The 12,185-nt window shown below is 37.2% G+C and overlaps 1 protein-coding gene across 1 annotated transcript; it reads right to left on the reverse strand.

The window, feature by feature from the left end:
- Positions 1–1,923: 1,923 nt before the first annotated feature.
- LOC306988264 (uncharacterized protein) lies at positions 1,924–9,915 on the reverse strand. The gene is made up of 3 exons (XM_079593070.1): positions 9,621–9,915; positions 4,605–4,949; positions 1,924–2,286 (listed from the first exon to the last, which is right to left on the reverse strand). The coding sequence occupies exons 1-3, from the start codon at positions 9,847–9,849 to the stop codon at positions 1,955–1,957; spliced, it is 906 nt and encodes a 301-aa protein (XP_079449196.1). The 5' UTR covers positions 9,850–9,915; the 3' UTR covers positions 1,924–1,954.
- Between the last annotated feature and the right edge of the window lie 2,270 nt (positions 9,916–12,185).

Raw genomic sequence — 12,185 nt, forward strand, 5'->3', positions numbered from 1 at the left:
CCGAAGATGAAGGAAAGTCTTACGGGGTTGAAACAACATGAGGGTGAGTAATTACTGACAGAGTTCTCATTTTTTGTGAACTATCCCTTTAAGACTTCCGTTCATCTTCAGAACACAAATTAAGATATTTTGATGAAATATGAGAGCTGGCTCACTCCTCCATAGGCTTCTAGGCAATTTCATTCTGCCGGCCCAGAAAGTTAGTAAAGACATGTTAAAATAGTCCAAGTGACTACAGTGGCTCAACCTTAAGTTTATCAAGCAACGACAATCATTTTTGTGGGCCTCTTGAGTGAGTTAACAAAAGTGCCGCACTACATCGAGACCCATCTGCGTCATCTTCTCAGTTCTCGCTGATCTCGTGAACTCTAGGGCTGGGACGATTAGTGGTCGACCGATATATCGCCCAGGCTGATATATCGGCCGATATAAGGCATTTTTCAAATATCGGCGTTGGCCGATTAGTTTTTCTGATTGGCCGACGTTTTGGAAGCGGGACTTTTATTTTGACGGGCGGCGCTGAGAACACGAGCGCCTGAGAAGAGAACAGCAAACGCCTTTCTGACTTATTTCAAAAGCATCATACTACTACATTCTCTTTAATAAATGATTCAATAACAAATACATTTTGTCACTTGTTGCCACCTTGCTGTTCTCTCAGGTTTCATCGAAAATATCTTAATTTGTGTTCTGAAGATGAACGGAAGTCTTACGGGGTTGGAATAACATGAGTAATTACTGACATAATTTTTTGAACCCTTAAACACAGTTATCATTTCATTTAAATGTTTACATGAAAATATTTGTAGTTGTTTTTTTAAGCTATTATGTAGCGTTTAAAATGTATGATAATCATATGAAATGTTCTACTTTTTGATGTGATGTAAAAGTGCGCTTATAATTCACATGGTTGTTTTAATAAAAAAATTAAGTTGAACGAATGGTGCAGAATTGTTTTTCTAACCTTAAAATAACATTTTCACATGAAAGACAGTGGACATTTTAATGTTCTTTGAATGTTGTATTGTTAATAACATTTTGGGGGAAAACGTTGCAGGAACGTTATGCTTACCTTAAGATAATGTTCCAGCAACGTTATGCCAATGTTCCAGCAATTTTATGCGAACGTTCCGACAACATTATGCTAACCTTAAGATAACGTTCCATGAACGTTATGCTAACCTTAAAATAACGTTCCATGAACGTTATGCTAACCTTAAGAATGTTCCAGCAACGTTATGCTAACATTCTAGCAACGTTATGCTAACCTTAATATAACATTCCAGCAACGTTATGCTAACCTTAAGATAATGTTCCAGCAACATTATGCTAACATTACAGCAACGTTATGCTAACATTACAGCAACGTTATGCTAACATTCCAGCAATGTTATGCTAACCTTAATATAACGTTCCAGCAACGTTATGCTAACCTTAAGATAATGTTCCAGCAACGTTATGCTAATGTTCCAGCAACGTTATGCTAAGCTTAAGATAATGTTCCAACAACGTTATGCTAATGTTCCAGCAACGTTATGCTAATGTTCCGGCGACGTTATGCTAATGTTCCGGCAACGTTATGCTAATGTTCCAGCAACGTTATGCTAACGTTCCAGCAACGTTATGCTAACGTTCCAGCAACGTTATGCTAACGTTCCAGCAACGTTATGCTAACCTTAAGATAACATTCCAGCAACCTTATGCTAACGTTCCAGCAACGTTATGCTAACGTTCCAGCAACGTTATGCTAACCTTAAGATAACGTTCCAGCAACATTATGCTAACGTTCCAGCAATGTTTTGCTAACATTAAGAAACCATTCCAGCAACGTTAAGCAAACTGGACATTTCAACGTTTTTAGAACATTTCAAATCAACGTTCCCACAACGTTCTCAGAACATAATTTTGTTAGCTGGGTAGCCACTTCGTAAAATCCATACGAATTTCCTTGACTTCAAGAGTGAGTAACACGGAATCTCTTCATGATGCTGAATCTGCTGCTGCTGATCTTTAGTTTATATTCTCCAGAGTGTGTGTTTGTGGTGTTCGTGATGGTCAGAGATCCAGTCTGATGATCCAGCTTCAGTCTGTCTCCGAATTTCTCTTTACACTGAACATCTGTACAGATCTTACTCTGATCTCCAGTGATTTCAGCGATGACAGTTACATTAAAATGCCATGTCATCAAATTATTAGGTTTTTTTATTACTCCAGGATGTAAAGTGACAGGTTCTCCCTCCTTCGCTGACTTTCTCTTCATTTTATCTCGTTCAGCAGCAGAAACTCCTGAAACACACACCAACAGAAGATTGAAGGAAATGTTTGCTAAAAACAACAAACTACATAACATGAAAGAGCCGTGGATTTGAAAGGGATTTCTATGCTCTTTATTCACTTTCAATCTGAAAAGCAACATTTGTCCACATTTCGTGCTTATGAACATATTTTGCATTTTTCTTTTTATCGAATCCTATGCACTTGTATTCCTGGTAAATAAATGAAATACAAATAAATACTGAATATTAAATACTAGGCACATTTAAGCAAATAATAGGTGATCTGATGAGGAACTAACATCTTCACCAGAACTTATTTCTTCTACAGTAAGAACAACCTAGTCTTGTGATCTGTGGATAAACAATTTATACAAAAGTAAATGACAAACAAGGATATTAAACCAAGCTGTAAGGTTCCAAACACTTATAGCCTATAAGTAACTTGAGAGGACCTGTGCTTTAAAAACAAAATTTAGCTTTTCAAGAAAAAGAAAAAGCTTTTTCCAATGATTATCTGTGGTCAGTGGCGGATCGAGACAATAATTCAGGCCGGGAATTTGACTCCATCCCAGGCCAACTAGTGCTGCTACTGCTTCCTTGACCAACTTTTAAAAAAAACACATACATTGTAGGCTAGATTTTGTAGGCTATTTTAGGGTACACTGACACCCAACAAGCAGAGAGTCATTCAAATGGAAAATTTTAATTCCTTGTCAAATTTGGCACTACAAAATAATGTATCCCCATCTCTAAAACAGAAAAATGTCTCAGCACTAAGCCTGCATGATTAATCGAAATTGAACCAAAATCTTAATTTGGCTTAATGAGATTACAATTTTGCAAAGGCTGCAATTTTTAATGATATAAATACGTACACAGCGTGTTAGTGAAGAGCAGCTTTGTGATCACTAGTAACGCTTCATCTGAAAGCACTGCATTTGAAAAAGCAACATGAGTCAAACATACACATTTTCCAAACACGAGAAGCGTTTATGAAACTTATGAAAAAGACATTAAATAACTTGTTTTTACTCCGAACTCACTTCATAACGTCAGTCGAGTGTTTTAAATAGGGTTGTTCTGATTCCGATACTAGTATCGGAAATGCCGCCGATACCAATAAAAATTCTGCCATTGTTATCGGCGAGTATAGGATTAGACTCCGATGTGTAGAATAAATATTATAGGAAACTAACGTCAACACGTTCAGGGACTTCGATTGTAGACGAGACCCAAGTAGACTTAGGTCAGGTGCGAACTAGAGAAAAATTGACCAAAAAGCCCATAGGGGATTCCCTGGAATGACGTGCGTTATATGTGACCTGATCCAGCAAAATGAGTCACAGTGACCCAAATTTCAATAGTTTTTGGTATTAATGGAAAGCGGAGACCATAAGCTTTCAAATTATATCCTAGTCAAAGTCATACCTTGAATGGTTGTAAAGGTATACACATTTGAATTATGGTAGTCTGCCCTCTTTTTCCAATTGAAAACCTGAGAAAATCGCTTTTAAAGTTTTTTTGCCCGTTTTATGTTGATATCTTTCAAAATCCATTGCATTTAAATGTATAAACTTTTTTATTTTACAGCTTAATTTGACCAAAGACATTAATAAATAACACAACATTTCTCAAATTAATAATATTTAATCTTTCTGAGAAGATCAGCAAGCTTGTTTACACAGAGCCTGACAGGAGGATGGCTGGACCAATCGCGTGCCGGTCAGTCGAAACGGGGCTTCCCATTGGCAAATGATCAGCGTGTATGTACATTTCTAAGCTTTTTGATTGGTTCTATACAACGTGTATTACAAATAATAATAAGGATAAACAATATTTAAAATGTATATAATTATCTAGCATCTGACTAATTAAAAAAATTAAACATAACATGCTAAATGGGATATTTATACCTAGCATTAAAAAATAAATTGTCAGAGCGGCATCTAGCATTTGCTGAATGTCGCGCAACAACATTGCTACAGCCCTGTCATGTTAATTTTGGCCAGCATCACACACGACCAGCGTCAGCCAATAGTGAGCCTACGTTCTGACGTACAACCCAGAAGCGCTGCACTGTTACACTACGTGAACTCACATCAGAGGCCCACACAGAAGAAAATAAATAGTTGAATAAAGTCGTTATTTTTGTTTGTTTTTTGCACACAAAAAGTATTCCCGTCGCTTGATAAACTAAACACACAGATTGTGACAATTAAAGCACAAGAGAAAAAAACCACTGAATGTCACTACAAAAATATCACTTAACATTTAAGACATTAATGACGTGATATAAATGTAAAAGACTTGCTTTTGACAAAGACTCACCCCGAACAGAAACCCTGAAGTGCTTTGTTACACGGGTTTTTCCACTTCTGCTGATAATCCTTAGTTCATAAACTCCAGCGTCTGTGGTTCTGGTGTTTTTGATGGTCAGAGATCCAGTCTTATGATCCAGATTCAGGCTGGCTCTGAATCTCTCATTAAACCAAAGATAACACTTCAAATCTGTACATTTCCTACGCTCGTATCCATGGATTTGAGCTATACGAATGTCATTAAAAAGCCATCTAATTATGTCTCTTCGGATTTGTTTAACACCAGTGTGTAGAATGACTGGATCTCCCTCCATCATAAACACTGACACCCCATCTGATCCAATACCAAAAAAACCTGAAGAAGAAATGAACCGTTAATTAAGAGCCAGATAAAATAATACAACAGGAAAGTGCTGTGAAAATGTTTTTCTATAGATCATAAAGACTGTGAATATATAAATACGTCTCGAGTTATATTGTAACATGCAAACAAACAGTAGAAGAATACATATCTCATACAACTTAAAAATGAGTAGGTCACCCAAAATTTTTAATTTCCTGATGAATTAAAGGTCCCATTTTTCGTGTGTTTTTGAAGCTTTGATTGTGTTTACAGTGTGCAATATAACATGTATTCATGTTTCGCGTGTAAAAAAAACCCTGTATTTTTCACAAAATTTACTTATCTGTATACCGCTGTTTTAACTTTCCTAAAACCGGGCTGATTACTTCCTTGTTCTATGAAGTCCCTCCTTCAGAAATATGTAACGAGTTCTGATTGTGCCAGTGAACCGCTGGCACACGGCACAAGGAACCCTGTGTTGTGATTCGACAGCAGCCCGGAAAGGTCACGCCTCTTACCATAGTGGAGAGGCGTGACCTTTCCGGGCAGCCGGACCCAACACTTTACCACACCGGGATGAAAATAACAGCGTCTCGACGACATGGCGACAAACGCAACTCTTCCTCTTCTCTGTTGGAGCGCAACAAGACCACGCGCCCTTTTTTTGTGTATTCCTGTGTGCGGAGGTTAGTCAAAAAACTGTTCTAGTGACGTCATTTAAGCAGGAAGTAGAGGATGTAGTCCAAACTGGCCGTTCGCTGTAGGCTTTGAAAGGGGACTTCTGTTAAATCAAATATCTCACTTGGCATTGAACTTTGAGCTTTATAATTTTACAGGTATTATTTATGCTCTAACAGCAACATTACACACTAGCTAAAGTTTAAAAAATGGAATCACGAAGAACGGGACCTTTAAATCATCCCCAGGCTATCCAAGATGTACCTGACTTACTTTACAGATGGAAGTCAAGTGGTTCACCTGACTGTGTGCATAACTGAGGTTGAGGAGGGACCCCGACATGTATCATTGTAAAGCGCTTTGGGTTTACAGTAGTACATATGAAAGCACTGTATAAATGCCTCATTCTATTCTATAATATTTATAACTGCTACGAAGAGCTGATTTCAGGTGTAGGAGCATATGCCGCGATTAGAGCCGCCTGCGATGTAAATGAGGGGCCTGGGGGGCCCCGGTGTGTCTACACTACAGCATTATACCCAACTATTACCAAAAATATTTCTAGAAAACAAAAAATTCTTACAACCTTACGTTAATTCTTTTGACAACATGCATCATGAAATATAATCATATCTGGATAACAGGTGAATTCTAGCTACAATTAGCATCAAGCTACACATGACAATTTATGAGATCAATAGTACGCTTTTACTCAAAACTCAATGTAAACAACAATGGAGTGTTTGTAAAAACTTCCGGTTGCGATCTAATGTGGATTGGTCATATGACGAGGTAGATTTATGATGTTTGTAGCATTTTGGAATAAGCTAATTGCTACACCTGCTGTCACACTCGGTTGCAGCACTGAAGAAAAAGATCTGGATCTAATCGCTGGCCGTTGCACAATGATTTACTATACTTAGAACACAAAACACTAAAGAAACTTTAACTAGAAAAACATGAACCGAACAACTGGTGACTGAACAAAACAGTAACACGGGGCCAGAGCCCGTCTACGGAGAGCCTGTTCACTCCCTATTAAGTCCTATTGTACCGAATTTTGGTTGTAGTTCCACCAGAGTTCCACTGGGGGCGATCGCCCCCGAGTGCAAAATGAATGGGAGTCTATGGGGCTAGACGGCTAAATGTGTCCCTTTCAGCCGATTGCCGTTGAGAAATCTCAGATTTGATTGTAGGTTTGGCAAGTTCAACATGGGTTATAGGTCGAAAGTTGAATGAACGAGTACTTATGTCCTTTCGATTTCTTACAGGTTAAGTTGTTGTTGCCCATAACACGCTAGCATTCTGCTAATGAACGCTGATTGGTCAGTGAAGGACTGGTTACGACCAGAGATACCGCTTGATGGCATCGTGGTATCTGAAGCGGGAACAGAATGTATTCTAGCAGAAACTCTTCTAGCCCGTGTGTTTACCTGTGTCCGCTGTGCTGGCGATGCCTCGAGAGAAAAGAAAGTGCAGAGCGCGAAAGCACCACAGTGCCTGAAGGATTGCCGTAAAGCAGTATCTCTGGTCGTACGATGTGTATGACGTCATTGACATTTTGAAAGACTTTTTAAAGCAAATAAGTGACTCTAAAAAATCTAACACCCAGCAATGTGCAATTTCTTTGCATCTCCTTTCGAATACAACATTCAAATTACTAGACAAAAAATTATATCTTGAGAAAAGTGGATTTTGAGGGGTATAGCTCCATAGACCTCCATTCATTCTGCACTCGTCCTGTGAGCGCCCTCATATGGAATCAGAGTGGAACTGCAACCAGTCAGAAGCCGGAAGTGTAGCGAGAGTGAACCTTCTCCCCTTATTAGACATTCTCTGACGGGGCTTAAATACACAGGGAAACTAATCAATGAAATGAACAACAGGTGTGCATGATTATCAAATCAAAATAGTTAAAAAATAAAACAGATTTTGCTGTGGTACCGAAATTGGTACCGAGAACCGTGCAATTGTATTGGTATTGATACCGACTACTGTAATTTTGGTATCGTGACATCCCTACTGCTTAGAATTTCTTATGTAATCATCCCATATTCTTATAAAAAAAAAAAAAGCCCAAATCACATGAAAACTACATACAAATCATATGCTTTCATAATCGTGCTATCATAAATATGACTCTCGAAGTAGGTGATTCTCTGCAGAAACATTTTTTGTTATGCTGGTTGAAAGTCTCCTCATACATTTATGCATTTCGCAGACGCTTTTATCCAAAGTGACTTCCATTGCATTTCAAGGTACACATTTACATTCTTATCAGTTCTTGCTTTTCCTGGAAATAAAACTCATGACCTTGGTGTTGCAAGCGCCAACGCTCTACAGTTTGAGCTGCAGGAAAGCTGATATCCTGATAGCAATCACTGAAGACTAAAGTCACAAGTGTAATCTTTTAATATAATTTCATTATTATGTATTATGAATAATACATAATACTATGTTCAGTATTGTGTATCTGTATTATTATTCGTTATTTGTATTCATAATCAGTTGTATTATCTTATAAAGTTTAAAATGCATGAGCTAGAATAGATTGCATGAACCCATGTGTGCTGAGGCGAGATATGGGATGAGCTATATTTTGCATAGAAGTATTTGTGCAATGCAACACTCCACTGATGATGATACATCAAATGTGTACAGTTGGCATATTATTTACAAGGAAAGGAATGTTTCCTCTGATGTGAATACCACAAATGTATACACTGAAGGGACAGTTTCTTAAAGCTGCAGTCGGCAAGTCTTGCAGATTGAGGGGACTTATCCAAAATGTTGAATGTTTACAACTCCCATGCCCCTCCCCAACTACCACAGAGCACCATCCCATCGAGCCATCTCATGCGCTGATTGGACCAGAAGAACCGGGAGCGGTGGATTTTTGCAAAACAAATAAAAGGTTTTAGGTGGAGGTAGAAGCGTGGGGTTTTTTTTCTAAAAGCAGATGATTTATGATTTTCTGTCGGACCATAGCGTCGGTTTCAGTGAATATTTAAAACAAATCTTGCCGACTTCAGCTTTAATATGGAAAGTGGATTGTGCCATGTGTAAGCATGAGGTATACGTTCCATTTTAAACATAAGCAACATGTTTTTCTACCTTACAAGGAAGTTGTAAGTCCCTCAGTGGTGTATATAAGCTCAATCCTTGTACTAACTCCAGAGAAACACTGAGAAACACATAAACCTGGCATGAATACAACATCTTCTCAAGTTTCTCTCCTATGCTGACATACAGTATTTAGAATAAAGATTTTTCATGGCAAGATAACTGGTGTCCGGTCCCGTGAATCAAATAATAACGGGGAAAAAGCTTAATTCCAAGTCTACATGGTCTTAATGTATTTTTATAAATATATGTCGTCTGTGGAAGGCGTAGGACCATAAAATGTTTGTTCAATAATATCGTTCGGTCCGAACGGTCCTTTAATCATGTGTTCCCTGTCAGTCAACGTGTTTTTGCATACACACTGCGCAGTCTGTTCACACAGACACTTGAAGTCATCAGCGTGTTCACGTATATATAACCTCATGCCCATGATTAAGCAAAAAAGCTGAGATAATCTAAAATTTTAAATGTACTTCTGCCCAGTAAAAGAGGAGGGGGTTTGCTGAATTGCATTTATGAACAACCAATCATATTACAAAAATATATATATAATTAAATGCACACCTATACTATATAAACTGCTGTAGTATTTTTGTCGCGAGGATTTCCTGTGATAGGAATGAGGTCTTTCACAGGCATTATCTGGAGTCTGTCTGGTTACTGCTGCACAGCAGATTAGTGGGAAACTAGAGAACTTATTCACGAGTGAAAGTGTTCATAGAGAAAGACATCATCCGACTCAGGAATGAAAACTGGAGGATAATCTGGATTGGTGGTACCAGGTGTCTGGTCTATGAGACATCATTACTTAAGTCACAGGAATTTCTACCACAGTAACAAGGCCAAAAATGTTCCTAAGTATTATCACTAAATGATACTCACCAGTGACAGAAACACTGACGTATCTAATGATGCTGAATCTGCTGTTGCTGATCTGTAGTTTATAATCTCCAGTATGATCAGTTGTGGTGTCTGTGATGGTCAGAGATCCAGTCTGATGATCCAGCTGCAGTCTGTCTCTGAATCTCTCTTTACACTGAACATCTGAACAGATCTTACTCTGATCTCCAGTGATTTCAGTGATGAGAATCTCATTAAAATACCATTTCATCAAATCATTTGTGTTTGTTATTACATCAGGATCTAAAGTAACAGATTCTACCTCCTTCACTGACTTTCTTTTCATTTGATCTCGTTCAGCAGCAGGAACTCCTGAAACACACACCAACAGAAGATTGAAGGAACTTTTTTGCTAACAACAAACAACTACATAACATGAAAGAACTGTGTATATGAAAGGGATTTGCATGCTCATTTCACGTTGGGTTGAACATATTTTGCATCTTTTTTCTTTTCTTTTTTTGTTAGCCTACATCAAATCCTCTTCACTTTGGATTAAGAGTTAAATATGAAATAACACGTGCATTAAAACAGAAAATATGATCAGATATTGTTTGAGAACCAATCAGCAGATCAAAACTATTAAAAACAAAAACACACCAATGGAAAAACAAACCTGGTTAAATCATAGTGAACTAAATTTGTAGTTAAATCTATATCCACTTAGAAAGAGTAAATGTGTTTTTTGAAGAAATTATCTATATACTGCGTGTAAATTAATATGCAGGTAAAGAGAATAAAACAGCTCTGAATGTCACTGTGACACGACTTCAGTACATGACTTGCTTTTTAACATAATGACTCACCATGAACAGAAACACTGAAGTGCTTTATATTGAACATGCTGCAGTCCTGTAGATAATAAACTCCAGAGTCTATAGTTCTGCTGTCTCTGATGGTCAGAGATCCAGTCTGATGATCCAGCTTCAGTCTGTCTGTGAAACTGTCATCACACTGAACATCCATGTGACGAAATGAGAATCTTTCCCAGGTTTTTTCCCAGTCGGTGATTTCTGTGATTCTACAGTGGGTAATACATAGATCGAAGTATTGCTCATCACTGAACTTACTCAAATCTATAGATTCAGCTATGCTACTGGACCGAAAATACCAATTGTCTCGTTGGTTTGTTTTAACATCAGTGTGTAGAGTGACTGAATCTCCCTCCATCACGGACACTTCATCTGATCCAAGAATGATAGCACCTTGAAGAAGAAATTAACACTTACTGTAATTATAAGCCAAATAACATTATACAACAGGAAAGTGCAGTAAAAATGTTTACCCATATTAATACTTGCAAAGGAAATTGTGCTATTTTCCAACACATGAAGATACAATTGTTTTTTACATATCGTCATTATTTTTAATCCTGTTCTTTCAGTCTCCCACATAAATAACTGTGCATTTACAGGGACACATTGTTTATATTTTGGCCATAATGTTTCACAAACTGATCTGGGCTGAGATTGAAACTGCCATGTTTGTTTTTGGTCCGTGCAACCCTTCACAGTTCTGTTTTTAGACAATACAGTGCAAATGCAAACATTTCAAAAAGTGAAAGCTGTCGTGGAAATTATCAATATTAAAATCTGGATGAAAGAGACAAAGTCGATTCTCAAAAGATTAAACAAAGTATTTTATTTCATGCATGAAATAAGACGTTCCCACACAGACAGCGTCTGATATGAGAAGGTCCATGGCATTCTCACGCAGAGAGCATCTGACATGAGAAGGCGAAGGCTAGTCCCTTTCGCCAAGGTTATATACCCTAACACACCCTGTGTAAAAAATCCTTTGTTACCTTAAAGGGAGATGTCTTAGCTCATTATCTCATGTCCAACCCAAATTCTAACTGGTCTGAGCAACGTCATGTCTGCAAAAGTTTCCTGTACTTAGCTGCTGCTCTTTTTCACACATCTTGTCTATCTTTAGTTCGATCAAAGCTGCGCACATATTTTTCACACTTGGAGTACAAAAAGTTATTTGGAGTACACATATTGTCAGCCCTTACATGACCCAGTGAACATTTTGTTCCTTCAAGCTTGTTCTAACTTATACATTTATAAAAAAACTTAGTTTTATATCTTTAATAATGTGCTTTTGATTATATTCTTTTAAATGCTTATGAGTAAAAATGAATCTTCATCGTTAATAAAAGTTGTACCCATCTAAAAGTAAAAGAAACACATCTAAATGTAAAATTTCCATAACAAAGCACACATTCATTTTTAATATTTCTGGTTAATTCATCAATGAATAATTGCCAGTGTCTGTCTTTTTTTTTTTTTTTACTTTTGCTAAATTGTGACTCCAAAAATTATCATTTCAATAGCCTAAATTAAAACTAAATGATTTTCTTTCTTTCTTTATGTCTTTTTAGAAGAAAAAAAAATAATGTCAGATGTAAAGCAAATATAGGGGAGAAACACTTTTTGACTTTCTCGGTTTGTGTAAATTCTTTTATTATTATTATAAAAAAATATATATACAAGACAAACTAAAATATTTTGTTAATAAAATACAATAAACTTTTTCATATAAAAT

Source organism: Phoxinus phoxinus (assembly GCF_949152265.1).
Source record: "Phoxinus phoxinus genome assembly, chromosome: 20".
NCBI lineage: Eukaryota > Metazoa > Chordata > Actinopteri > Cypriniformes > Leuciscidae > Phoxinus > Phoxinus phoxinus.